We start from the raw sequence: 27,612 nt of genomic DNA, 5'->3' as shown, positions 1-27,612 counted from the left end.
AAATATCTTCAATTTATCGTAATATATCCTCGCTTGTAACCCAATCTGTAAAGGCCCATCTGTACAAATAGCATAACTCCTATTTTTATAGACACAACAAGTGGTTTTGACCATTACAATTTAATTTTTTAACAAAACTTCAAATATAATGATGGGGATAATTAATTTTTATTTTTTAATCAGAAAGAATATTTCTGAAATATACTTCATTAAAACTGTTTTATAACACAAAAAATGAGTGCATCAGTGGGAAATATAATGTTTCAAAATAAAGATAAATGATTTTTTTGGGTCTCTAAATCATTTTAAACTCCTAAACTATAAATAAGTTGTTTTGGCAAACAAAAACTTATCTCTTTTTTATTTTTCCAAATTATTTTTTTTCATAATAAAAAATGGAAAAGAGAGGAAGGTGGTATCGAATTAATCTTGATTTATTCTATTTTTTGTTTAACTTAAAATCAAATTAATCTTATCGGGAAAAAAAAGAAAGAACTAAATTAAACCAACCCAAAGGATGGAGTGGGCGGGTTGGATTCTTGCGGGTAAATTGTTACGAATCGGGTAAAAAATTCGCCCAAATGCGATCCAGAAACTGATAAAGGTAACACGAAACTATCTTCTCGTGCCATTTCAGTTTTGCTCAGTGATCATGGCAATGGTGGTTCTGTGTACCCTTCCGGCGAACTTTCCCTCCTCCAGAATGACCGAAACGCTCCGCTCCGTTCTCGCCAGAGAGAACAAAATGCGGGCTCCCTACGAGCCCAAGCAAGGGCAGTCCCGTCTTTTCCACAAGCTGCCTTCTGGTTTGGACATGGAGGTCATCTTCCAGAAGGGCGTCGATTGCAGACACCCAGATGGGAGAAGAGAGAGATCTGAAAACCCACCTCTTGTATTCATTCATGGCAGCTTCCATGCTGCTTGGTGTTGGGCCGAACATTGGTTGCCTTTCTTTTCACAGAATGGGTTTGACTGCTACGCACTCAGCTTGTTGGGTCAGGTGCTCTCTCGCTTTCTGGTACCATCTTTTCATTCTTTGAGATCAATTGGGTTTGATTTTTTCCTGTTACATATTGAATTTCTGGTTCATATCATCATATGTGGACTTGGTTCTATGGTTTCTTTCCCCAGCTATTATTATGTAGTTCTACCGCTTATCTAATGCTTCGTTTGGTTGGGTGGAAAATGAGAGGGATGAAGGCAATTTGACATCCAGGATAAGAAAATGTGTGGCTAATTTATATGCCAATTTTTGCTTTCAATAACAAACTTCCAAGAGGTAAAAGTTCATTGAGGTGGTGGACAATTACTAATGGTTGTTGAGGCTTGAATTCAGAACCAATCTAAATCGACTTTAGGATGGGCTACCACGAGTTGAAATTGTTGAATTAACACTGAGGTTATGTGAAAATTTTGATGGGATGCATAACCTTAGCTAGGCTGGAACATTTATTGATCTAAATATTTTCTAGGGTAAGTGATTTTATAATTATGCGTAAGGGCCTAAGGGGCATGCTTACATTTAAAGATTTATACAATAAAACACTGGTATTTTATACACAGATTTGTAAGAATCACGGGGTTCACCCTTACTGTCGTGATGTAATCTTCTCATTTCAAAACAATATTCATCATTAGATTCTCTATTTCAACAATGGCACTGCAACATTCATCTGGATAGTGTTTTATCATTTATGCATGGTTTTTGACTTTTTGTACCATTTTCCAAATGGAAATTTGCATTTGTTCATGAGCTTTAGACAAAGACAAGTTCAGATTGGAAGGCCGTTTCCTTTTCGGGAGGAGATGGCGTGGCGATATATGTCGGAGTTTTTTCTCTTAGGTGCTGAAAGTTGGAACTGAAAAAAAATCATATTGATTGGTTGTTAGTTCTACATAGTAATCTTTTCTGCTAACTATGATTAATTGATCTGCCTTTGACTACGTCACCATCTTTATTACATTTGCAATTCAGTTATGCCTTTACAGGTTGCACATCAAACCATCTCAAACAATCATTTGAATTTGCATTTGTTCAAGTAATGCTAATGCTAAATTCTTGTTTTTAGATAATGCTAACAATCATCACAATCATTTGTTCAAACAATCAGTTATCTCTCAGCTGATATCGTTTTACACTGTAGTTGTTTCAATGGAAGAGGGGAAGAGATGAAAGTGAGATTGGAAGAGGAAAGGGGCTGAGCTATCATTTGTTTTTGGAAGGAGGAAGGAATAGTCTCTTGGATCCATTATCTATTTGGTGCATGATAAGTCTTAACTCAGAAAGTGGATGGAAGAAGAAATAGAAAATGATGATTGTGTGTATGTGTGTATTTCCCAATCATTATAAACAGAAACTCTTATTTTGTTGAGGCTATAATAGTAAACAATAAAACTTTTAAACATACTCTTTGTTTTTCTTTCCCTTCCCAATAAACCAACAGTGGTGCCAGGGCTGTAGAAGGTTTCACTCTCTTCCTAGGTATCCACATTTATTCTCCCTTTCCTCCTTGTTTCATCCTTCCTATCTAGACTCCATGGTTTCTTCCATCCTCTCCCACTGGCTATTATCATAAGCACTTCACCTTCCTCAGAAGGGTCATGCTACCGTTAAAGTGAACAGACATCTCTTAACAAAATTAATGGATGATATGATTCAATTATATCTGGTGCTGATATGGTATACTTCTTGACATGGTCAGGGTGAAAGTGATGCACCACCTGGTCCTGTTGCAGGTTCTCTTCAGGTTGCTCTTCAACTGGAAACTTACCCCTTCCATAAACTTTTTTCACTGGATCTCTTTTTTTCTTCTTTCAATTTCTAATGGAGTCCACTTCTCATTCACTGTTTACCACAGTAGACACATGCAGCTGATGTTGCCAATTTCATCAGGAAAGAAATCAGGTTACCACCAGTGATGCTTGGACATTCATTTGGAGGGCTAATTGTTCAGTATTATATTGCAAGCATAAGGAGTGAACAAATTTTAGGTAAAACTTTACATTAGTTGGTTCCATACATGTCTAAGAATGCAAAATATGAATGCCAATAAAATAGACATAAGTTAGATTATTGGATTAGAGGCATTAACTGTAGTTACAACTTATAAAGTAAATGCTTAAACTTAAATATTATTCATCAAACTTTCCAAATCAAAAGAAAAAGACAATCACTCTTAGCACGTGTTTTTTTGGCCATCACCAACGTGACACAATTGAATCTGCATTTGTACTATTTCCTCGTGGCTAACTCTATTCAATTTAGCTGTTAATTATATGCAAAGTGAACCCATATTTTTTCCAATAAATTTTACTACAATAACAAGAACTCACTTAAAACAATTAGCCAACGAGTTGGCACTTTGTTTATAGATCCTACTTTACTTAGCTTATAGAACTCCCTTATGCAACTTCCAATGGGATTCAACATCATCCCATCCCAACAGACCTTAAGCTGGACTAGATTTTCTTCCCTTATAACTTGCATTCCCACCATTATACTTTGAGTAAGAACATCACACTTCATTTTTAAGTCTACTTATCTCCTTTTTATTGTTAATTCACAACCAGTTTGCATGGACCTAATATGAACTTATACATGTTTGGTCATGAATAACACAAAATTTGAGCCCCTGAAGCTGCTGCTCCAGGTGTGTCCATATCACATGGCATCTATTCAGTATTATTTGCTGAGCTTGTAAGCCATTGATTAGTTTTCATGAAATTACTCTCCATTGGTATCTTGGTATTAAGCTAATTTGGCTTGATTCTAGACAAGGAAAGCATGCACCCAGATATTGCTGGAGCTGTGCTTATTTGCTCTGTTCCCCCTTCTGGTAACAGGTAACTCCTTCACAAGATGAGCTTTCTTTGGCAGTATTGCAGTGTGTTTATACTTATGTAGTCGTCATCTTCCATTTGTAGTGGATTAGTCTGGCGGTATCTCTTTTCCAAGCCCATAACTGCTTTCAAGGTATGTATTTTATTACACTATTTTGTCTATTGATGAATGTAAATATGTAATTTGCATGTAATTTCCTTTTTTCCGATTGGTCGGGGCATACATGTACTGGAAAGATGATGTATTTTAACTCCTACTTTGCATTTTAGCTTTGATTCTCTATAGCAGTTTTGACTTCAATGCTTTAAACCTTCCACTACCTCTTAATGTTCCTTGCCTACACTTTATGATACATGTAGAACATCACTCATGAGCAATGCACAATTCTTTTAAAAATTGAGCAGGTGACATGCAGCTTGGCAGCTAAAGCGTTTCAAACTTCTCTACCTCTTTGTAAGGAAACATTTTTCTCAGCAGGAATGGGGGATCATCTGGTCCTACGGTTTGTCCACCGGAACTTTGATCTTATATATTGTTCAAAATGACATGCAAAATTTAACTTTATGGATTGGATCATGCATATGGGTAGACCATCCAGATGGAAATTTATACAATGTAACCAATCAAAATATGCATCCAATTTCTGTCGCAGATTCACAATAATCAGAAATTTGAACCTCTATCAAGTCAGAAAGTATCAGTGTGGTTTTGGAATGAGCTATGGGACCTTATTCTACGTTATTGCCTTCTCTTTCAGAAAGTTTTAAGTTAACTTTTTGCTCAATCAATTATCTGACCATAGACGTTTCATAATGATTTTTTACTTGGGTTTTTGCTCGTGATCTTTATTCATGGAAGCATTCTAAATTATGTGTTACGGGGTCTGAATGGAATCTTGATTTGCTTGTCTTCTTTCAGCTACCAGAAACTAATGACAGAAAGCTCCAGGATGCCATTGTTTGACCTGAGAAAGCTTAATGCTTCACTTCCTGTTCCGTCCGTGCCTAATTCTTCTGTTGAAGTTCTTGTATTGGGTGCAAATAACGACTTCATAGTGGTAATCATCATGCTAGACATGCATGTGCATTCCTAGTCAACCACGAGTACTGCCTTAACTTTACAGTCTGCCATTACTTAGAATGCATGTCTCAGACTCCCGCGGATTTCTTTCTCTTCTTGTTTGTTTTCTTTCTAGTTGGTAAGTAGTAACGCAACAAAATATTCTCTTCAGGATGCTGAAGGACTCAGGGAAACAGGCAGGTTTTATGGGGTGTCGCCAATCTGTATTGAAGGGGTTGCCCACGACATGATGCTGGACTGTTCGTGGGAAAAGGGTGCGAGAGCCATCCTCTCATGGCTGAATGGTTTGAACAGTCGGGACAGACAATGACCATGGAAGACACTGCCAAGCCTCTGTTGCAGCATCTTCCTCGAACATATCTACTGACTTGCTGATGTTCTGTCCAAAACAAATGCTTTTGGTGTTATGTGATGTCTGCCGCCGTGTAGCAATACAAGACAAGACACCAATGTCTCCTTATGGTCAAGCAAAGCCCCTTTTGAGTTTTGACAGCTTAAGTAGAAGGGTTCCCCAATTAATTTGTAGTATTTGTTGTCAACTTGTTACCTATTAATTTGCTGTTTAAATGCAATGCTATTTGGACCTCTTGTTCTGTTTCTGCCATTTTCACTTTACAATGCCAGCTCTGTTAGGTCCGTATATATATGTCCACATGAAATGCCCTTTTGCTGTTAAACCACGTAATTGACTCACTTGATAGAACCAAAATTATTATAAAAATGTTATTTGAACACTTAGTTTAACACTTACAGTAATTTTGTATAGTAATATCTTGTATCGTGTGTTATATTAATATAAATATACAAAATTTTAATACAAAATATCAATAAAAGTATTAAACTTGAGTGTTAAAAAATTCAAATAGTGTTTTTGAAATTATTATCCCATGAAGGTAGTGGTTCCAAGATATGGGCTAGAAAATATGAAATATAAAAAATATTGTAAATAAAAGTATTTTTATTATATTTGTTAAATTTATCTCACAATTCATTAAAAATAAGTTAAACCCTCGCCCTTTAGGTTGATATTATTTTCTTTCATCTCTATGTTCATCTTCCTTCCTTTCTTATTTTTTTTCATTTTCCTAATCATTTTCCACTTCGCCTATTCTCGTGGCTCGCTGATAAAGGTGAAGCTCCAAACGGTGCCGTTCTTCTTAAGCTAGTTGGTAAGCCACGTGTGGCAACCGCAGGTTGCCATTTGGCCCTACTAAAAAGTAACACGTGGCACCATCCTCCCTACCTTGATTGCGTCCGATTATCCTCTTTGCCCAATAGCTTTCCCTGCCTCTAATCGATTCTGTTGGAATAATCAATCGTTATGCATGATTGAATCTCAGCCTTTTGTGCATACTTTATGAGGAGCAATCTTAGCCTTCAATCGTTGCATTTATTTGCTCCTCGGGATGTGAACTGGCAGACGAAAAGGTGAGAACAAAAAAGGGGATTAGGGTTTTATTGTGCGCTTGTCTCTTGGCCGAGGGTTCCTTCTTTGTAAGGGTTTTATGTAATTCTTTTCGTCTCCATTTTTACCCTTTGTATATTCTCTTTGTTCACTAGCTTAGTAGGTTGACATTTGATTTTGATTTAGTGGTCATTGGGTCTGTTTTTGTTCGCAAGCTAGTGATGTACAGAGAGTCTTGTATGATGTTGTGAATCGGTGTAATCCTCTCATTCATAGTGCAGTGAGCTCTTCTCGCCTGAGCTCAATGTGGACGTAGCCCATTTTGGGTGAACCACGGTAAAAATCTCGGCCCCCTTTGCGTTATTTATTTTCTGTTGTTTTGTTTCTGTTTTTGTATCTCTTATATGTTTGCCATGATTGAGTTGGGAGTTTTAATCTTTTCAGTTCTATTGAAAGTTTATGTTTTCTGAGGTTTGTTTTTTGTGAGCCTTTATTGTGCGTTTCTCGCACAACAATTGGTATCAGAGCATTTTATCTTTGATAGCGTTGTTAGGGTTTGAATATTCTCAGAATCGATCGGTTTCAAATTTAGGGTTATCGTCAGTTTTGTGGTCTCTGTCCATTTAGGGTTTTCTGAGTATCCAAGTCAGCAGGAGTTTGCTGTGTATGTCTCAGTAAGAGTCTAGAGCCACTTTAAGTTAACTTCGTGCAAGGCGAAGATGATGTCTACCCGATTTGAAATCGGAATATTTGATGGCAAAGGAGATTTTGGTAGCTGGAAAAAGAAAATGAGAGTTCTACTCTCTCATCATAAGGTGCTGATAACACTGGAAGTAAATGATCGAAAATGGTCACCTGACCAACTTACAAGAACAAAGGAGATAAGAGAAGAGGCATTTAACCTTATTTTTCTTCATCTTGGTGACACTGTCATACGCAAGGTAGATGGTATGTCTACTCCTACTGATTTATGGAATAAATTAGATTCATTATACTCTGTAATGTCTGCACCCAATCTAGTATACTTGAAATGCGTGTTGTTTAATTTCAAAATGAATACATCTAAGTCAATGGATGAAAACATAGATGAATTCACTAGACTTGCATTATTACTTATAGGTACTAATCAAGCATTAGGTGACATAAGTGAAGCTAGCTATGATTTTGTTAAATTCTTTACCTGATGACTATGATGTAGTAAAGCATGCATTAAGGTATACTGTCATTGTTCCTAGTTTGGATCTTGTTATCTCAGGTATTAAAGCTAGGGAACTAGGAACATCTAAAAGGTCAAGAAATAACTTGTTTGTAAAGAGTAAGAATGAGAAAAAATCCTTTACCAGAACAATGATCAAACTAACGGGTCATGGCAAAAGGGTAAACAAAAATGACAAGAAGGGTAAACAAAAATAGAAGTGTTATCACTGTGGAAAAGAAGGTCACATTAAGAAGTATTGCTATGATTATATTAAGAAACAAAAACAGGGGGGAAATACAAATGTAAATGCAGGAATCTCTAACTGTTTAGCTGAAGTACTTAATATCTCTTGTTTATCTGCTGAACATGAATGGGTAATGGATTCTAGTTGCTCTTTTCATATGTGCCCAAATAGAGAATGGTTTCAAAATTTTAATCAAAGGGAAACTGGTACTGTATACATGGGTAATAATCAGTCATGTAGTGTTTAAGGAATAGGTAGCATATCTTTAAAATTGCATGACAATAAAATCAGAATTTTAACTGATGTAAGGTATGTGCTAGGCTTAAAAAGAAATTTAATATCTCTTGGCACACTTGATGAGTTAGGTTATTCATATAGAGCGGAAAACGATTTCCTGCATGTCTTTAAAGATGATAATCTTATTTTGTCTGGTACTAAAAAAAATGGCTTATACATTTTAAATGGTTGTTACTCTTCCCCTGTTAACATGCAATCTGCCTGCATAGCTAATACTGATAAGACAGATCTATGGCACCTGAGACTTGGCCATATGAGCCAGAAAGGTTTTCAGGCACTGTTAAACCAAGGCTACCTTGGAATAGTGCCTGTTAGGTCCCTCGACTTTTGTGAACCATGTGTTCTGGGCAAGCAACATAGGCTGAGTTTCCATAAGGGAACTCACCTGGTGAAGGCATGCCTGGAATATCTTCATGCTGACCTATGAAGGTCTTCTCAGGTCCTCACATTTGGTGGTAATAGGTATTTTTTATCTATTGTAGATGATTTTACTCGAAAGGTATGGGTTTTTCTATTGAAATCAAAAGATCAGACCCTAGAGAAGTTCAAAACCTGAAAAATAATGGTAGAAAATCAAATAGATAGGAAAATCAAAACCCTCAGGACTGACAATGGCCTTGAGTTCTGCAGTAGAGCCTTTGATACTTTCTGTAATGATCATGGTATACTTAGACATAGAACATTTAGGAACACTCCCCAACAAAATGGGGTAGCTGAACGGATGAACAAAACCCTACTTGAAAAAGTTAGGTGCCTATTATTCACATCTAATATGTCTAAGTCATTTTGGGGTGAGACTCTATACAGTGCAACTCATTTAATAAATATAAGTCCTTCTACTACTTTAAATTTTAAATGCCCTGAGGAAACTTGGACTGGTAGGAAACTGAATTTGAATTACTTAAGAGTATTTGGCTGTGAAGCCTATGCTCATAAAACTGAAGGTAAACTTGAACCTAGGTCTATCAAATGTGTGTTTGTTGGGTACCAAGAAGGTACCAAGGGATATAGGTTATGGAATAGGGAATCTGCTGGAGTTAAAATTATAATCAGTAGAGATGTTATCTTTAATGAAAATGTTTTCCCTTGTAAAACCAACAACCTAAAAGAAACAAACACTCAGGAAAACCTAGATGACTTTACCGTGTTAGGGGGTTCTCAGATTGAGGTGGAGCAACCAACAGGAAGTAATGACCTGCCAGCTGCTCCAGCCTCACCTGATCAAAATCAACCAAATGCTACCTTGCCTATGTCTCATGATGAAAGTTCCTCTGATCATGATGATGATCAAGAGGAACAAGAGAATGAACCTGAGATTGAGGTGGAGCATCATAGCTCACCCCAAGATCTTAGTGGCTATCAGCTAACCTGTGATAGGAGTAGGAGGGTCTCTAGACCCCCTGCAAGGTATGCTTACTCTGACCTTGTGTATTGTGCTTTAATTGCTAGAAAGGAATTGAGGAGCAGTAAGCCAACCTCATATGAGGAAGCTATCAGCTCAAAAGACTGTGTTAAATGGCGACAAGCCATGGATGAGGAAATGAACTCCCTCAAGGTAAATGGCACTTGGAACTTGGTCCCCAAACCTGAGAAACAGAAACTGATCCAATGTAAATGGCTGTTCAAATTAAAAGAATGTATGTCTCCCACTGATTCACTTAGATACAAAGCTAGATTAGTTGCTAAGGGTTTTACTCAAAGGGAGGGTATAGACTACAATGAAAATTTCTCACCAGTAGTCAAATTTAAGGCTATTCGCATGATATTTGCTGTTGTTGTTCAATTTGATTTAGAATTAGAACAATCAGATGTAAAAATAGCTTTCCTGTATGGTGACCTTGATGAATGCATTTATATGGTTCAGCCAACTGGTTATATTAATCCTACTCATCCTGATCATGTATGCTTACTGAAAAAATCATTGTATGGCTTAAAACAATCCCCAAAACAATGGTATAAAAAGTTTGATAGTTTCGTTTTAAGAATTGGGTTTGTAAGAAGTCAATATGACAATTGCTTTTATTTCATTCTCTCTGATATCCCTGTTTATTTACTGCTGTATGTAGATGATATTCTGATAATCAGTAAGTCTAAAGATAAAATTAGTGAATTAAAGTTAATGTTAAACACTAATTTTGATATGAAGGATCTAGGACTTGCTAGGAAAATCCTAGGAATGACAATAGAGAGAGAAAAAAGTAAATCAACCTTGAAAATTCATCAACGAGACTATCTTATTAAAGTTGTTCAAAGGTTTGGTATGTATAATTGTAAAATCGTAGGAGTTCCTTTAGCTGGACATTTTGCTATATCTAAATCTCAATGCCCTACAACTAATTCAGAATTAGTTAAAATGGAAAATATCCCCTATGCCAATGCAATCAGAACTGTTATGTATTCAATGATTAATACTAGGCCTGATCTTGCATATTCAATATCTCTGCTTAGTAGATACATGTCAAATCTTGGGAAAACACATTGGGATGCACTGAAATATATGTTAAGATATATTAATGGATCTGTAGACATTGGCCTGTGTTATAAAAGAAGATTTGATACTCTTAATCTTGTGGGATATGTATATTATGACTTTACAGGTGATAAGGACTCAAGGAAGTCAACAACTGCATACTTTTTCACCTTGGGTGGAAATTGTATCAGTTAGAAATCCCAACTTCAGCCTCTGGTGGCTTTGTTCACCACTGAGGTTGAATATGTTGCTGTGACTAATACTTTCAAAGAGGCTATTTAGCTGCAAGGTCTAATCAAGGAGATCCACTTGCTTCAAAGCAAAGTGACTGTGTTCTCAAATAGTCAAAGTGCTATTCACCTCTCCAAGAACCTGGTATATCATGAACGAACTAAGCATGTTGAGGTAAGGTATCATTACGTTAGAGATTTAATAGCTAATGGCACTGTGAGCATTTTGAAGGTGCCTACAGAAGATAACCCAGCTGATATGGGGACAAAAACTCTAACTACAACCAAGTTCAAGCATTGCTTGAACTTGCTGCATGTTGGAGTAGGTTGATCTCTCAACCAGAGCTGTGAATGTGAGAATCGTAGCATGCTGCACTTTGATAGGAAGAGGGTTCTCCAAATGGTTTGATGCTTCAAGGTGAAGATTGATAAAGGTGAAGCTCCAAACGGTGCCGTTCTTCTTAAGCTAGTTGGTAAGCCACGTATGGCAATCGCAGGCTGCCATTTGGCCCTACTGGATGGTAACACATGGCACCATCCTCCCTGCCTTGATTGCGTCCGATTATCCTCTCTGCCTAATAGCTTTCCTTGCCTCTGATCGATTCTGTTGGAATAATCAATCGTGATGCACGATTGAATCTCAGCCTTCTGTGCATACTTTATGAGGAGCAATCTCAGCCTTCAATCGTTGCATTTATTTGCTCATCGGGATGTGAACCGACAAACGAAAAGGTGAGAGCAAAAAGGGGGATTAGGGTTTCATTGTGCGCTTGTCTCTTGGCCGAGGGTTCGAGAGGGTTCCCTTCTTGTGAGGGTTCTGTGTAATTCTTTTCGTCTCAATTTTTATCCTCTGTATATGCTCTGTATATTCTCTTTGTTCATTAGCTTAATAGGTTGACCTTTGATCTTGATTTTGTGGTCATTGGGTCTGTTTTTGTTCGCAAGCTAGTGATGTACAGAGAGTCTTGTATGATGTTGTGAATCGGTGTAATCATCCCATTCATAGTGCAGTGAGCTCTTCTCGCCTGAGCTCAACGTGGACGTAGCTCATTTTGGGTGAACCACGGTAAAAATCTCGGCCCCCTTTGCATTATTTATTTTTTGTTGTTTTGTTTCTGTTTTTGTATCTCTTATATGTTTGCCATGATTGAGTTGGGAGTTTTAATCTTTTCAGTTCTATCGAAAGTTTATGTTTTCTGAGGTTTGTTTTTTGTGAGCCTTTATTGTGCGTTTCTCACACAACACTTGCTTTGTTTGCCATCGTCATCTCCGCCTCAAATAGTTTTGAATGAATATGGGAATAAGAATATTTAAAAAAAAAATTCTTATCTTGGTGTTTATCATATATATTTTAATAAACATATGAAATAAAATGTGTAATTCTCAATGCATTTCAAAAAATTTAACATACAGTTTTATAGAAATATTAGAATACTTCTCACTCTTATTTTGACTATTCTATATATTGATCTGAAAAGTATTTTAATCTTATTTTAATACAAATTTATCTTATTTATTTTAACAAGCTGAATAATATTTTCTGAATATTTTGATACACTAATATAGAGAAATTATAAAGCATTGGGCTACTTGAAGGCCCAAGCCCAAACGCGGAGGCCCAACTAAGAACATTGTGGAAACCGATTGGGCCAAGGCCCATGGTGTGCCGGACTCGGTCCATCTACTCTACATTCACCCAAATTCAATCTCGACCTGTCCAAAATTAGGGCAAGCATCACCAAATATAACCTTTCGGCCTTTTAAACCCTCCTTCCGCCAAACGTCGAACCCCTCTCATTCTGTCTCTGTGGTAATCTCTCGATCTGAGGCGCACGCAGCGATCTACTTCTCGAGGTTTGCCTCTGTACCAAATGTCTCGTCATATTAATTCACTTTGTTATGGTTCTTCGTTGTGATTTCGACATTGTGATGTCCAGGAGTTGGCTCTTTTCTGGACTAGATTGATTGTCGATTTAATTATACTGCGTTGAGTGGGTGTGAGTGTTTTTGCTTTATTTATGCAATTTTAGTTTTGTCTTCAGGGATGAATTTGTTAACAGAATCTTGATCTGGTAGTAACATTGATTAGTTTAGTCAGTAAGCGCGTAGCGAAAGTGTGAAGTGTGTAATTTAGGAATGAGACGATTGCATTTGAAAATCTTTTTCTTCTGCTAGTCTCTTTCCGCTGAAATTTTCCGACTTGTTGAATCATTTTCATACCTCTTGCAGAGATGTCTTTGCTCGAAGTCATCAAGAAGGCTGCCACCAATCCCGACGAGCTCACCTCCGAATCGAACTACCCTATCGTTCTCAATCCGGACCAGATTTTACTCAGCCTGAAGCCCCAAGATGAGGCCTCGAACGACGCAACACTCATCAAACGAGTCCAGGGCTGGACAATTTCGGAAACTGATTCGGAAATCATCGATTCAAGTAAAATTTTTTTCAAGAAGTTGAAGCGTAAGCTGAAAAACCCCAACTCGTTCGGCAAGGATGAGTTTGTTGGGATGTTGAATTCGTATTTGAAGAAGAACAGCGACAGAGTTGGTATCTCCGTTGGGGCTGAGAGCTCGGGGGAGGATTACACCCATAAATTGATCGAGAAGGCGGGGTTTTTGATGGGCCGTGAAGTTAAGGGTTTGGTCTTGGAGGCCTGTACCGTTTTGGAGCTCTGGGAGTTGTTGAAGACTCTGATTGTCCACGGCCTTGTAGAGAGTTCAGCTTCTTCGAGTTTAGTTTGTAATTTGATAGAGAAAAGGAGGTCTGATTTGGTCTGTTTATGTGTTAAGAAACTCCCTAATCTTCAAACATCTACTATACTTTCAATTTTTAGGTACTTTCTTTCGCCACCTAAAGCTGCCCATGGTAGTATGTTGACTGTGAAGAACGAATGGGAGAATCAAGCCATATCAGCCTATGAGAAGACAGTGGATAAGAAACTCAGCATGAAGGCATTGAAAATGGCTAAAGAGGCTTCTATCTTGCTCATGATGGCACATGATGGTTTTTCTGTTTCTGAATTGTGCTTGCATTATCTTATTGCATCTTCAAACCTTGATGAGGTAATTTTATCTGCTTGTATTAGTAAGTTGAATGGTTTAGAGATGTTGAGCTTGATTCAGTACCTGGGCAAGTGGTTGAAGAAATACGATAGATTTCCTCAAGCAGGGCCTTGTCCTAAGGCGGCAGAGACGTTGGGTTTGGAGGCTTGTGAGTGGGTTCCTACCCTAGAAGACATTGTGAAATTTCTTGGCTTGGTATTGGATGAGCATTTCTCCTCACTCGTGTTGCATCCTGAGTTCCATGAAGAGTTGAGGTCTATGGAAGAACTAGTTAATTCTTTAGCCTTGGAAGTGAGACTCAGTTGTTCAGTGGCAAATGTGATTGATTGTTTGAGAACAGACAGTAAAGGTGCTTAATCTGCATCCAGATTTATCTGATTGCTGCATCATCATGACCCCTTGATGCATGCTGTAGGGTGCTAACTATTGGTGTTATTGAAAATTTGAAATATTTACATGAATTAGAGCGAGAGAAAGTTAAAATTGCATTAAACTCTCTACCATCTGCAGAATTGAGTGTTGGGAGTTTGCTATTTTGTCTACTCAATTTTGTATGCCATAGTTGAGTTTGCTTTTTAATTCTTATGTACCATCAAGCAACAACTGTTCTGCAAATTAGTTGTGGTGGAAGGCCTTTATATTTTATATCCAAATTTTTAATGCTCATATATGTTCCCTTGATGGTGGAAGACATGCCTTTTTTTAGTTGAAAACACATGGTTACATGTATATTATCAGAATGTCATCCAGAGAATGCTTTATGAATTTTATAGGCTAACATGGAAGGCTTGAAAATGAATGACATTGGAGACTTAATACTCTTTGCCAAATGATCAGGTTGTAGGTGTTGGCCAGAAATGATTCTTGAGGTTTAGGAAGTAATTTTAGAAAATTCCAAACAATATAGATCTATTACAGACATAATAAATTGAGTTGATTGTATTCTATGTGTTTGATTTGCAAGATGCTAAAGAATATCTCCTATGGATTTATGATTAACTAGTTTATCTGTTATCAAGTTGATAAGTCACTTCCGCAGGAAGAAACTGAAATCTTTCAGTGGATGCTGTCATCTAAGTTTATCGGGCTTAATTCGCGAATTAAGCCCGATTAGGCTTCATGAATCAAGACCGATTGGGCTTAATTCACGGATTAAGCCTGGTCGAGTTCATCCAGGATGAATCCCGGGCGATGAATTCTGAACTTCATGAGAAATTGAAACTTGAAAAAGTTTGAAGAGACATGAGAAGACAAGGGAGGCTCTGAGATTGCAGGCGCAAAGATGTAAATATTTCAATAATTTAGTAAATCTATTTTTTGGCTCGGACTAAAAATCTTTCTTGGCTCTGCCACTGCATCCATGGCAGCTTCCATGCCGCTTGGTGTTGGGCCGAACATTGGTTGCCCTTCTTTTCACAGAATGGGTTTGACTGCTAGGCACCCAGCTTGTTGGGTCAGGTGCTCTCTCGCTTTCTGGTACCATCTTTTCATTCTTTGAGATCAATTGGGTTTGATTTTTTCCTGTTACATATTGAATTTCTGGTTCATATCATCATATGTGGACTTGGTTCTATGGTTTCTTTCCCCAGCTATTATTATGTGGTTCTATCGCTTATCTAATGCTTCGTTTGGTTGGGTGGAAAATGAGAGGGATGAAAGCAATTTGACATCCAGGATAAGAAAATGTGTGGCTAAATTATATTTCAATTTTTGCTTTCAATAACAAACTTCCAAGAGGTAAAAGTTCATTTAGGTGGTGGACAATTACTAATGGTTGTTGAGGCTTGAATTCAGAACCAATCTAAATCGACTTTAGCAGTGTTCGAAAATTCGGCCTAGGCGCCGCCTAGGCACTGAGCGGCCACCGGCCGTGGCGATTTAGGGCTACTCGACAGCCTTGTGCGTCATGCCTGACTAATCAAGCCGCGACGCTGCCTAGGAGGACCAAGCGGCGCCTGACCGCCTGGTCGGCGCCTGGGTCGCGCGCCGCCTGGGTCGCGCGCCGCCTGGGCCATCTAGGTCGTGCGCGTCTTGGGCCGACCTTATTTCCTCCTCCCTTTCTCTATTTCCCCTTTCTCTTTTTCTCTTTGGTTGTTCATCACGGCTCCTCTCTCTCTCTCTTGCCTTCGATCTCCTCTTGGTTGTTCGCCGCCACCATCGATCTCTTCTCTTGGTCCTGCTCTCTCGTTGCCGCCGACCTCACCTGTTGGTCATTCTCTCTCATTGCCACCAATCTCATATGTCGGCTGTCATCTCTCATTGCCGATCGCGCCTTGCTGCGGTATGTATCCAACTATCCATCTTCCTTCGCCAATGCAAGCTTGCGTTGCTGCTTGTTACAGCAGTGAGCAGCAACGCAAAGCTGCTCGTTGCTCGCTTGCTGCTTGTTGAAGCAGCAAGCTTGCGTTGCTGCAACAAGCAGCACAGCAAGCAACAATCTAGTCGCAGTGATTCAATTCTTGCTGCTTGATGAACAATCTAGTCGCCGCCTAGGCGCCTTAGGCGCTAGGCCCCAGCCTGGCGCCCGACTAGCGCCTAGCGCGTTTTTGAACACTGAACTTTAGGATGGGCTACCACGAGTGGAATTAACATTGAGGTTATGTGAAAATTTTGATGGGATGCATAACCTTAGCTAGGCTGGAACATTTCTTGATCTAAATATTTTCTAGGGTAAGTGATTTTATAATTATGCGCAAGGGGCGTGCTTACCTTTAAAGATTTATACGATGAAACACTGGTATTTTATACACAGATTTGTAAGAATCACGAGGTTCACCCTTACTGTCATGATGTAATCTTCTCATTTCAAGACAATATTCATCATTAGATTCTCTATTTCAACAATGGCACTGCAACATTCCTCTGGATAGTGTTTTATCATTTATGCATGGTTTTTGACTTTTTGTACCATTTTCCAAATGGAAATTTGCATTTGTTCATGAGCTTTAGACAAAGACAAGTTCAGATTGGAAGGCTGTTTCCTTTTGGGGAGGAGATGGCAATATATGTCGGAGTTTTTTCTCTTAGGTGCTGAAAGTTGGAACTGAAAAAATCATATTGATTGGTTGTTAGTTCTACATAGTAATCTTTTCTGCTAACTATCATTAATTGATCTGCCTTTGACTACCTCACCATCTCTATTACATTTGCAATTCGGTTATGCCTTTACAGGTTGCACATCAAACCATCTCAAACAATCATTTGAATTTGCATTTGTTCAAGTAATGCTAATGCTGAATTCTTGTTTTTAAATACTGCTAACAATCATCACAATCATTTGTTCAAACAATCAGTTATCTCTCAGCTGATATTGTTTTACACTGTAGTTGTTTCAATGGAAGAGGGGAAGAGATGAAAGGGAGATTGGAAGAGGAAAGGGGCTGAGCTATCATTTGTTTTGTGGAAGGAGGAAGGAATGGTCTCTTGGATCCATAATCTATTCGGTGCATGATAAGTCTTAACTTAGAAAGTGGATGGAAGAAGAATTAGAAAATGATGATTGTGTGAATGTGTGTATTGCCCGATCATTATAAACAGAAACTCTTATTTTCTTAAGGCTATAATAGTAAACAATAAGACTTTTAAACATACTCTTCGTTTTTCTTTCCCTTCCCAATAAACCAACAGTGGTGTGAGGGCTGTAGAAGGTTTCACTCGCTTCCAAGGTATCCACATTTATTCTCCCTTTCCTCCTTGTTTCATCCTTCCTATCTAGACTCCATAGGTTCTTTCATTCTCTCCTACTGGCTATTATCATAAGCACTTCACCTTCCTCAGAAGGGTCATGCTACCGTTAAAGTGAACAGACATCTCTTAACAAAATTAATGCATGATATGATTCAATTATATCTGGTGCTGATATGGTATACTTCTTGACACGGTCAGGGTGAAAGTGATGCACCACCTGGTCCTGTTGCAGGTTCTCTTCAGGTTGCTCTTCAACTGGAAACTTACCCCTTCCATAAACTTTTTTCTCTGGATCTTTATTTTTTTTTCCTTCTTTCAATTTCTAATGGAGTCCATTTCTCATTCACTGTTTACTACAGTAGACACATGCAGCTGATGTTACCAATTTCATCAGGAAAGAAATCAGGTTACCACCAGTGATGCTTGGACATTCATTTGGAGGGCTAATTGTTCAGTATTATATTGCAAGCATAAGGAGTGAACAAATTTTAGGTAAAACTTTACATTAGTTGGTTCCATACATGTCTAAGAATGCAAAATATGAATGCCAATAAAATAGACATAAGTTAGATTATTGGATTAGAGGCATTAACTGTAGTTACAACTAATAAAGTAAATGCTTAAAGTTAAATATTATTCATCAAACTTTCCAAATCAAGAGAAAAAGACAATCACTTTTAGCATGTGTTTTTTTGGCCATCACCAACGTGACACAATTAAATCTGCATTTGTACTATTACCTCATGGCTAACTCTATTCAATTTAGCTGTTAATTATATGCAAAATGAACCCATATTTTTTCCAATAAATTTTACTACAATTAACAAGAACTCACTTAAAACAATTAGCCAATGGGACGAGTTGGCACTTTGTTTATAGATCCTACTTAGCTTATAGAACTCCCCTATGCAACTTCCAATGGGATTCAACATCATCCCATCCCAATAGACCTTAAGCTGGACTAGATTTTCTTCCCTTATCACTTGCATTCCCACCATTATACTTTGAGTAAGAACATCACACTTCATTTTTAAGTCTACTTATCCCCATTTTATTATTCTTTCACGACCAGTTTGGATGGACCTAGTATGAACTTATACATGTTTGGTCATGAATAACACAAAATTTGAGCCCCTGAAGCTGCCGCACCAGGTGTGTCCATGTCACATGGCATCTCTTCAGTATTATTTGCTGAGCTTGTAAGGCATTGATTAGTTTTCATGAAATTACTCTTCATTGGAATCTTGGTATTAAGCTAATTTGGCTTGATTCTAGACAAGGAAGAATGCACCCAGATATTGCTGGAGCTGTGCTTACTTGCTCTGTTCCGCCTTCAGGTAACAGCTAACTCCTTCACCAGATGAGCTGTCTTTGGCAGTATTGCAGTGTGTTTATACTTATGTAGTCGTCATCCTCCATTTGTAGTGGATTAGTCTGGCGGTATCTCTTTTCCAAGCCCGTAGCTGCTTTCAAGGTATGTATTTTATTACACTATTGTCTATTGATGAATGTAATTTGCATGTAATTTCCTTTTTTCCCATTGGCCAGAGCATACATGTACGGGAAAGATGATTTATTTTAACTCCTACTTTGCATTTTAGCTTTGATTCTCTATAGCAGTTTTGACTTCAATGCTTTAAACCTTCCACTACCTCTTAAAAATTGAGCAGGTGACACGCAGCTTGGCAGCTAAAGCATTTCAAACTTCTCTACCTCTTTGTAAGGAAACATTTTCTCAGCAGGAATGAGGATCATCTGGTCCTACGGTTTGTCCACCGGAACTTTGATCTTATATATTGTTCAAAATGACATGCAACATTGAACTTTATAGATTGGATCATGCATATGGGTAGACTATCCAGATGGAAATTTATACAATGTAACCAATCAAAATATGCATCCAATTTCTGTCGCAGATTCACAATAATCAGAAATTTGAACCTCTATCAAGTCAGAAAGTATTTGCATGGTTTTGGAATGAGCTATGGGACCTTATTCTATGTTATTGTCTTCTCTTTCGGAAAGTTTTAAGTTACCTTTTTGCTCAATCAATTATTTGACCATAGAAGTTTCATAATGATTTTTTACTTGGGTTTTTCCTTGTGATCTTTATTCATGGAAGCATTTTAAATTCTGTGTTACGGGGTCTAAATGGAATCTTGATTTGCTCGTCTTCTTTCAGCTACCAGAAACTAATGACAGAAAGCTCCAGGATGTCATTGTTTGACCTGAGAAGGCTTAATGCTTCACTTCCTGTTCCGTCCGTGCCTAATTCTTCTGTTGAAGTTCTTGTATTGGGTGCAAATAACGACTTCATAGTGGTAATCATCATGCTAGACATGCATGTGCATTCCTAGTCAACCACGAGTACTGCCTTAGCTTTACAGTCTGCCATTACTTAGAATGCATGTCTCAGACTCCCGCGGATTTCTTTCTCTTCTCGTTTGTTTTCTTTCTAGTTGGTAAGTAGTAACGCAACAAAATATTCTCTTCAGGATGCTGAAGGACTCGGGGAAACAGGCAGGTTTTATGGGGTGTCGCCAATCTGTATTGATGGGGTTGCCCACGACATGATGCTGGACTGTTCGTGGGAAAAGGGTGCGAGAGCCATCCTCTCATGGCTGAATGGTTTGAACAGTCGGGACAGACTATGACTATGGAAGACACTGCCAAGCCTCTGTTGCAGCATCTTCCTCAAACATATCTACTGACTTGCTGATGTTCTGTCCAAAACAAATGCTTTTGGTGTTATGTGATGTCTGCCGCCGTGTAGCAATACAAGACAAGACACCAATGTCTCCTTATGGTCAAGCAAAGCCCCTTTTGAGTTTTGACAGCTTAAGTAAAAGGGTCCCCCTATTAATTTGTAGTATTTGTTGTCAACTTGTTACCTATTAATTTGCTGTTTAAATGCAAGCTATTTGGACCTGTTGTTCTGTTTACGCCATTTTCACTTTACAATGCCAGCTCTATTAGGTCCATATATATGTCTACATGAAATGCTCTTTTGCTGTTAAACCACCTTATTGACTCACGTGATAGAACCAAAATTATTATAAAAATATTATTTTAACACTTACTTTGACACTACTACTATATTGTGTGTTATATTCATATAAATATACAAAATATTAATACAAAAGATTGATAAAAGTATCAAATTTAAGTGTTAAAAAATTCAAATAGCGTTTATGAGAAGGTGTGGTTCTAAGATATGAGTTAGAAAAATGTTATAAATAAAAGTATTTTTATTATATTTGTTAAATTTATATAATAATTTATTAAAAATAAATTAAGTAATTTTTTATTTGAGATTTTATAAATAAATTTATTTAAAATTTTACAGGTAAAATGAAATGAGCCGTATGCCCCTCATCTCGTAAAACTCTCACATTTCATGTCGATATTCTTTTCTTTCATTCTTTCTTATTTTCTCTTATCTTCTTAATCATTTTCCTATTTCATCTACCACCGTAACTTGTTTTGCTTGCCATTGTTACCTTTGCCGCAAATATTTTTGAATGAATATGGGAAAAAGGATATTTTAGTAAAAAAATCCTATCTATGTGTTTACCATATATATTTTAACAAATATATAAAAAGAAAAAGTATAATTCTCAATGAATTACAAAAAAATCAACAAATTTTTTGATAAAATATATTAGGATACTTCTTAGTCTTATTTTGATCATTTTATATATTAAAATTATTTTATTTTTATCTTGATACATGTTTATTTTACTCATTTTAACAAATATTATTTAACAAAATAATATATTATGAATATTTTCATATAAAGCACTGGGCTACTTCAAGGCCCAAGCCCAAAGGCGGAGGCCCAACTGAGAACATTGTGGAAACCGATTGGGCCAAGGCCCATGGTGTGCTGGACTCGGTCCATCTACACATTCACCCAAATTCAATCTCGACCGTCAAAATTAGGGCAAGCATCACCGAATATAACCTTTCGGCCTTTTAAACCCTTCTTCCGCCAAACGTCGAACCCCTCTCATTCTGTCTGTGGTGATCTCTGGATCTGAGGCGCGCGCAGCGATCTACTTCTCGAGGTTTGCCTCTGAACCAAATGGCTCGTCATATGAATTCACTTTGTTATGGTTCTTCGTTGTGATTTCGACATTTTGATGTCCAGGAGTTGGCTCTTTTCTGGACTAGATTGATTGTCGATTTAATTATACTGCATTGAGTGGGTGTGAGTGTTTTTTCTTTATTTATGCAATTTTTGGTTTTGTCTTCAGGGATGAATTTGTTGACAGAATCTTGATCTGGTAGTAACATTGATTAGTTTAGTCAGTAAGCGCGTAGCGAACGTGTGAGGTGTGTAATTTAGGAATGAGACGATTGCATTTGAAAATCTTTTTCTGAACTGAAGTTGGTTTGGCTGCCTAATGCTGAGAAAATTAGCTGGAGATGAAAGGAATTGAAGGTTAGCAAAGTATTTTGTTAATATTAGGTAAACGTATATGCTTGTATCTATGAAAGTTGGTATACTCGTGGGAGCTCATTTAGTCTTTGATAATGTTAAATGAATTGCCACCACCTGAAAAGGAATAAATCTTCTTGTTTTCAGCATTTGGTTTATCCAAGGTTTTTCATTAGGATATAAGGAAAGGAACGCACATACCAGAAAGAATACTGGTCTTGTCGAGGTTCCTCAAGATGCTGTAATTGACAATAAAAGTACTCAAGGTAGTGAAATTTCTAGTGGGTATTAGATGTAATTACTTATTCCTAGATATCTAACGCTTATCAGATGCAGTAAGCAAACCATTTTTGTTAGTGTACCTTTTATTTTTCAAAATTATTATTCTTGTACAATCAAGCTCAAATTAGAACTATGCTATGGGTTTTATCTTTTCCTAATCTGCACTGTCTTTTTTTTTTTTTTTTAACATGCACAAGCTATCACACTACTCACGACCATAATTATTAAATTTTATGCCTAAGTTTAATGGTTTCTTTGTGCCATGCTTAAAACTAGGAGTTCCCAAGTAAAAGATGAATGAAATTACCAATAACATATACATGTTCTATGGATACCTAGACCAAAAGATAATTTTTTATTTTCAAATATCTGTTCTGCCACTTCTCATTTTCTTTGTCAGCCAAAGCTATAAATAGATTCTGATTTAATTCCTTTATTTTATTTTTTTCTTTCTTAGCTCGATCTCTGATTTTGTTCTTATAATATCACATATCTCTTGATTCATATAAATTGTTGATACAAGATCATTCAAGATGTACACTTCAAGGAAGAAGATCCACAAAGATAAGGATGCTGAACCCACTGAATTTGAGGAAACAGTTGCACAGGTCTATTACTCTATTGTTTTTTTTTTATCTTTAGATAATTTACTACCCTGCTCCTTATTCTCTAGCAACGTGGAAGAATATGCTGAAGATTCCAGATCTTTATCTCCTTGCAGGCCCTATTTGATTTGGAAAATACAAACCAGGAGCTTAAAAGTGATTTGAAGGACCTTTACATTAATTCAGCAACGTAAGGATTTGAGAGTATGCTTGCCATGGTTGACCCTTTTTAGCAATACTTGATATGATGGTAAACCATTACGTATTTGCAGTCAACTTGATGTCTCTGGAAATCGCAAAGCTGTTGTCATCCATGTCCCTTACAGACTGAGGAAGGCTTTCCGGAAAATTCATCTTAGGCTAGTCAGGGAGCTTGAGAAAAAATTCAGTGGAAAGGTATGTTGTGGATGTGTTGATTCTATTGTATAGCAAATTGGATGGTTCAAATCTGTTTCTGTGCTAGTATAAAACAAAGCTAGCTTTCCTTTGTATCACGAGTGTAAATGATTTCAAGAAAATATCAGTTCAAATATTTTAGGTTAATCATTCAACATGTGAGAAGGAGGTGGATAGATGCAGCAACAATAATAGAAATGAATGAAATGGAGAAAATTTGTAGCAAAAGAGAGGAAACCAAAGAAAACTTAATAAGAAACCCTGAAGCATAAGATGTGAGATAATAGCTTTACGAAGGATATGGCTGCGGATAAAGATGATTGAATGTTTAAAATTCATGATCCGCCTATTGGAATCAAGGGTTTGTAGTTGTTATAATTATTCAAAAAGGCAAAGAGATTAATGAGCATATTACTCCGATTTAAAGCATAATGGTTACCATAGATGTGCTTCATTCATTTTATGCAATTACAAAATGTCTATAATACTAAAAAGAAGTTTTATTGAACGACATAGTTCTGAAAGGCGCGAGGCGCAAAACGTCCTGGAGCCTGAGGCGCGAGACGCACGAGGCGAGGCGCGCCTTTGCGAAGCGAGGCGCACCTTTTAGAAAAAAAAAAACTCAAAATCTTGTAAAATCATAAAAAATTATCAAATTATCAATAATAAGTCATGCTTATCATTAATGTTTCATTATCTTCAAATTCTAAACTAACAACATCAAAGTTGATTCATTCATCATGCAATTTGCTCATCCCTGTTATTTTTCTTCTTTTGCATGTACTCTCCAATCTCTTGTTTTATTGATGAAGGACATTTTGGAATAGCTTTAGTATTCTCCACAATCAATAAACACTACAAGTCCACAATCAAGAAAATGTTTTCATTTTAAAAAATGCTATTTTTCTAGGTCTGGAAGATTAGCGCATTTTTTCTAAGTCTGGAAGATTAGCGCATTATAAGGAGACATATAAGAAAATGTTTCCATTTTGAAAAACTATCTCCCGGTATTTTGATAGTTAATATTCATTGTTATTAAAATGATTTTTAATGAATTTTTCAAGAAATAGTAGGTATGTATTTTGGGGGTGGTAAAATTGCTAAATCTTGAGTTTGTACTAAAACTAAAATTCTATTTTTTTATTGTTATGGATTTTGATTTTTTAGATATTTTTATTGAATCCAAATGGGGGTACTTATTTACATTTATGTATTAAAGTAAATGTCCACATAACTAAAGAAATGTAAATAAGTTGTGACGTATGCATGCTGGAACTGAGAAGAGGGGAGGCTGGAGAGGAAAGGAAGAGAGGATGCAGGCACGGGTTTCATGAGGCGCGCCTCACCTTGCAAGGCGAGCGCCTTGCTGAAACTGCCTCGCCTCAGCCCAGGCGAGGCGCCAAACTAGCGCCTTAAGGCGCCTTGCGCCTAGGCGCACCTTTAATAACTATGTTGAACGAGAAGGTCAACTTTGTTATATTGCATAGAATATTAGGTAATAAAGTACCAGTATGCATAAAATGTGTAAATAAAATGAGGATGTTACAATAGTTACAAAACCATATTAGAAAAGATAATTAGAAATAAATTATCCATAGTAAGATTAGAGGGACCTATATTGAAGATAAAATGTGTGAAATGCAATTAAGATTGTTTGCTCATATAAAAAGATGACAAATAGTTTTATTATGAGGAGAGTCAAGAGTGTATGAAATAGAAGAAGTTAGTAGCAAAAGAGGTAGAGGAAGACAGAAAAAATTGGTAGAAAATGTTATGTTTGCACTTTACAAAAGATATAATTATAATTGAGATGATTGGTGAACAGAAAATTATGTAGCCAACCTTACATAGTGAGGGTAAGATTTCAGATGTTGTGGTTAACCTGCAAAATGAATGTTTTGAACCGTAGTTACCCAAAGCATAATGCTGTTGAATGAGCTGAATTTATGAGGAGAATATATGAATGATAACTGAACTCAGGGGTTCCAAACTGTTTTTATTTATTTTCTTGACTACATGGGGGGTTGGTTGTGAAAATTTCTTCTGTTATAGATAAAAGATTATTGGAGGCGTGGAATTTATGTAACCAATCAATCCACCTAATGGGATTAAAGGCATGGAATGGTTGTTGTAGTTGGAAGTTGTGTACTGTAGTTTATCATTCTTCAAAGTTCCTGTGGTGATACTTTTGGGGAAAATGAACTTAAGAGGGGTCTGGATGCCATCACGGACAAGGTCTTTATGTCTGATTTCAAGGATATATTTTCCCCATTTGTTGCTATGCTTCTAGCAACTCGTTTCTGTTGAATGGGCCAATGTCATACTTGCTGCTAAGTTTAACCTTATTTTTACTATTAATGTTGCAGGACGTTGTTCTCATTGCCACACGAAGAATAGTGCGGCCACCAAAGAAAGGTTCTGCTGTTCAGAGACCTCGCTCCCGCACTCTTACAGCTGTGCATGATGCGATACTTGAGGATGTTGTATTTCCTGCTGAAATTGTTGGAAAGCGCATCAGATACAGAATTGATGGGTCAAAGATAATGAAGGTAATTTCATGCTATATCTAAGGGAAACCAAGGAAATTGTGGCTTCTTGTTTTTCAGCCGCATTTGACATACCTCTTACAACCATTTCCATTGTGCGAGTATACTTCTCAAGCAATGTTAATCGGAAATTCGTGACCGCAGATATTCTTGGATACCAAGGCTCGCAATGACACCGAGTACAAGCTTGAGACGTTTGCTGGAGTTTACCGCAAGCTTTCTGGGAAAGATGTTGTCTTTGAATACCCAATTACAGAGGCTTAAGATGTGCTGTTACAAGCTTTTCCCGTTCCTTTTAGTTGCGCAAGTTACTGAAATTTTGATAAATTTGAATTTGATATATCCTATGCATGAGAAGCAGCAAATCTGAATGAGATGTTTCTTCAATACATTGTTAGGTGTTGGCTTAGATTTTTGGAAGAATGTAGTAGTATTTTGTAAACTGCCAACTGCCCAAGCTTTCTGTTGAGAGGTTTGTTTTCTTTGCTGCCTGTTGCAACTTATTTATGTTCTTTGTGTGAGGCTTTCAAATCCAGAATGTGAGATTGGTTGATATTTGATTCTTTCTCACAACTAATGTTAAAAAGGGTAGATTTTCTTGGGTCTGCATTTGGAACCCGGGTGTAATGAGCTGAGTAAAAACTGAAGGATATGTGTTTCGGTAGAAATAACTGAATAAATAAAGAAAAGTGATCATTTAGATTAAGATGAATTATATCCAAGAAAATTGATAATGTGTGTTACAAAAGTACATGTGCCTATTATTATAAAATCTTCTGTAAATAATTCTTAGTTTGTTGGTATGTGTGTTCAGCCAATGATTTAAGTGTTTTCAATGTGAAGTTTGATGTAATTACAAGAATTATTTGTGTTTTGAAAATATTAATAAATTCTATTGATATTAAACAAATGAAAAATGATCATTTATCTTTCATTTTTTCTCGGCTTTCCTTGTTACTCTAGCTGCTCTCATTTTAGAAGAAAATAAAACTAAATAACTAGTGGTCACTACAATTGGTCGATTCTAACGACCATTAGATATTTTAGTTCAATCAGAAATTCAAATCATATTTCATCTAAGTTTGAAGGTGAGAGAGAGAATCTGCACAATCAAACTAAACCTAGATACGACTTGAGATGCATCTTGAAGACTTATATTTGGATTCGAAAATGAGAGAAAGAATGAGATTTACCTTAATGGTCCCCCTTCTTCTCTTTCTCTTATTGTCGTTGAAGAAAACTTATTTACAAATTGAAAAATTTGACATTCTAGTACGGAAAAAAAAATAAAAGAAAATATTTACACTATCGTTAAAGAGAATAAATTGTAATCTCCTTGAATTGACATTATGGTCAAAAGGAAAATATTATCTTTATAGGTGGTAAATAGAAAGAAAAAGAAAAGAGAGTTTAAAAGGTGAGAAAGAGGAATTTTTTTTTTAAATGAGTATTTTAGTTATTTTAAATATTTATAATTAGAGTTAACTAATGATATGGGAGACATTGTAATATGGTATTAAATTTTAAATGTAGTCACTATATTTTAAACAATTTATATAATTATTCTAAACCTTAAGAATATAGCATGTAATTTTTTTAAATTAATAAATATTATGTTTCAATTTTAGATGTTGATTAGGATCATTTTATCTAAAAGTTTTTTTATTTTTTTATTTTTTACTTGATAGTAGAAGTTCTAAATTTATAACCCTATTTTTATAATTAAAATGTAATTCTTATTAACAATAAAAACACTTTTACTATTTTGACTAACCATTAGAAAAAAAAAATCACAAAAATGTTTATCTTACAAATACTTCCCCATCGG

The 27,612-nt window shown here is 36.6% G+C and overlaps 3 protein-coding genes across 14 annotated transcripts; all 3 read left to right on the top strand.

The window, feature by feature from the left end:
* Positions 1 to 574: 574 nt before the first annotated feature.
* Positions 575 to 20,495, top strand: LOC127809483 (uncharacterized). Of its 4 annotated transcripts, XM_052348310.1 has the most exons (9): positions 575 to 1,018; positions 2,703 to 2,747; positions 2,862 to 2,991; positions 3,774 to 3,843; positions 3,925 to 3,973; positions 4,246 to 4,343; positions 4,760 to 4,898; positions 5,073 to 5,101; positions 20,039 to 20,495. In XM_052348310.1, exons 1-9 carry the CDS (start codon positions 653 to 655, stop codon positions 20,166 to 20,168), a joined length of 1,056 nt encoding a protein of 351 aa, XP_052204270.1. In that variant the 5' UTR covers positions 575 to 652; the 3' UTR covers positions 20,169 to 20,495. The 4 variants fall into 4 exon arrangements, with proteins under 4 accessions (XP_052204270.1, XP_052204269.1, XP_052204271.1 ...); XM_052348309.1 differs by lacking the exons at positions 4,760 to 4,898; positions 5,073 to 5,101 and adding an exon at positions 19,697 to 19,835 and having other exon boundaries at positions 580 to 1,018; positions 20,010 to 20,495; XM_052348311.1 differs by lacking the exon at positions 20,039 to 20,495 and having other exon boundaries at positions 581 to 1,000; positions 5,073 to 5,507.
* On the top strand, positions 12,503 to 19,209 carry LOC127809482 (uncharacterized). Of its 6 annotated transcripts, XM_052348301.1 has the most exons (8): positions 12,503 to 12,619; positions 12,995 to 14,176; positions 15,195 to 15,285; positions 17,713 to 17,757; positions 17,874 to 18,006; positions 18,587 to 18,851; positions 18,940 to 18,988; positions 19,185 to 19,209. In XM_052348301.1, exons 2-5 carry the CDS (start codon positions 12,997 to 12,999, stop codon positions 17,932 to 17,934), a joined length of 1,377 nt encoding a protein of 458 aa, XP_052204261.1. In that variant the 5' UTR covers positions 12,503 to 12,619; positions 12,995 to 12,996; the 3' UTR covers positions 17,935 to 18,006; positions 18,587 to 18,851; positions 18,940 to 18,988; positions 19,185 to 19,209. The 6 variants fall into 6 exon arrangements, with proteins under 6 accessions (XP_052204261.1, XP_052204263.1, XP_052204264.1 ...); XM_052348303.1 differs by lacking the exon at positions 19,185 to 19,209 and having other exon boundaries at positions 18,790 to 18,851; positions 18,940 to 18,958; XM_052348304.1 differs by lacking the exons at positions 18,587 to 18,851; positions 18,940 to 18,988; positions 19,185 to 19,209 and having other exon boundaries at positions 17,877 to 17,949.
* LOC127809484 (40S ribosomal protein S7) lies at positions 12,581 to 26,287 on the top strand. Of its 4 annotated transcripts, none has more exons than XM_052348313.1 (6): positions 12,581 to 12,619; positions 22,761 to 22,845; positions 22,959 to 23,032; positions 23,115 to 23,238; positions 25,605 to 25,787; positions 25,929 to 26,287. In XM_052348313.1, exons 2-6 carry the CDS (start codon positions 22,771 to 22,773, stop codon positions 26,046 to 26,048), a joined length of 576 nt encoding a protein of 191 aa, XP_052204273.1. In that variant the 5' UTR covers positions 12,581 to 12,619; positions 22,761 to 22,770; the 3' UTR covers positions 26,049 to 26,287. The 4 variants fall into 4 exon arrangements, with proteins under 4 accessions (XP_052204273.1, XP_052204272.1, XP_052204275.1 ...); XM_052348312.1 differs by lacking the exon at positions 12,581 to 12,619 and adding an exon at positions 21,472 to 21,581; XM_052348315.1 differs by lacking the exon at positions 12,581 to 12,619 and adding an exon at positions 21,792 to 21,958.
* The last annotated feature ends 1,325 nt before the right edge of the window (positions 26,288 to 27,612 follow it).

The sequence above is a fragment of the Diospyros lotus genome, chromosome 9 (assembly GCF_014633365.1).
Source record: "Diospyros lotus cultivar Yz01 chromosome 9, ASM1463336v1, whole genome shotgun sequence".
NCBI lineage: Eukaryota > Viridiplantae > Streptophyta > Magnoliopsida > Ericales > Ebenaceae > Diospyros > Diospyros lotus.
The sequence above is the reverse complement of the archived record's forward strand: the minus strand, read 5'-3'. Positions and strand labels throughout refer to the sequence as shown.

Bases quoted from the DNA above. Each gene is read 5' to 3' on its own strand.
- LOC127809484 (XM_052348313.1), top strand. From the start codon at position 22,771: ATGTACACTTCAAGGAAGAAGATCCACAAAGATAAGGATGCTGAACCC. The intron at 23,239-25,604 runs GTATGTTGTGGA...TTAATGTTGCAG, and splicing joins AGAAAAAATTCAGTGGAAAG to GACGTTGTTCTCATTGCCAC. The intron at 25,788-25,928 runs GTAATTTCATGC...TCGTGACCGCAG, and splicing joins ATGGGTCAAAGATAATGAAG to ATATTCTTGGATACCAAGGC.
- LOC127809482 (XM_052348301.1), top strand. From the start codon at position 12,997: ATGTCTTTGCTCGAAGTCATCAAGAAGGCTGCCACCAATCCCGACGAG. The intron at 14,177-15,194 runs GTGCTTAATCTG...CATCCATGGCAG, and splicing joins TTTGAGAACAGACAGTAAAG to CTTCCATGCCGCTTGGTGTT. The intron at 15,286-17,712 runs GTGCTCTCTCGC...TGACACGGTCAG, and splicing joins CACCCAGCTTGTTGGGTCAG to GGTGAAAGTGATGCACCACC.
- LOC127809483 (XM_052348310.1), top strand. From the start codon at position 653: ATGGCAATGGTGGTTCTGTGTACCCTTCCGGCGAACTTTCCCTCCTCC. The intron at 3,844-3,924 runs GTAACTCCTTCA...TTCCATTTGTAG, and splicing joins GTTCCCCCTTCTGGTAACAG to TGGATTAGTCTGGCGGTATC. The intron at 4,899-5,072 runs GTAATCATCATG...TATTCTCTTCAG, and splicing joins CAAATAACGACTTCATAGTG to GATGCTGAAGGACTCAGGGA.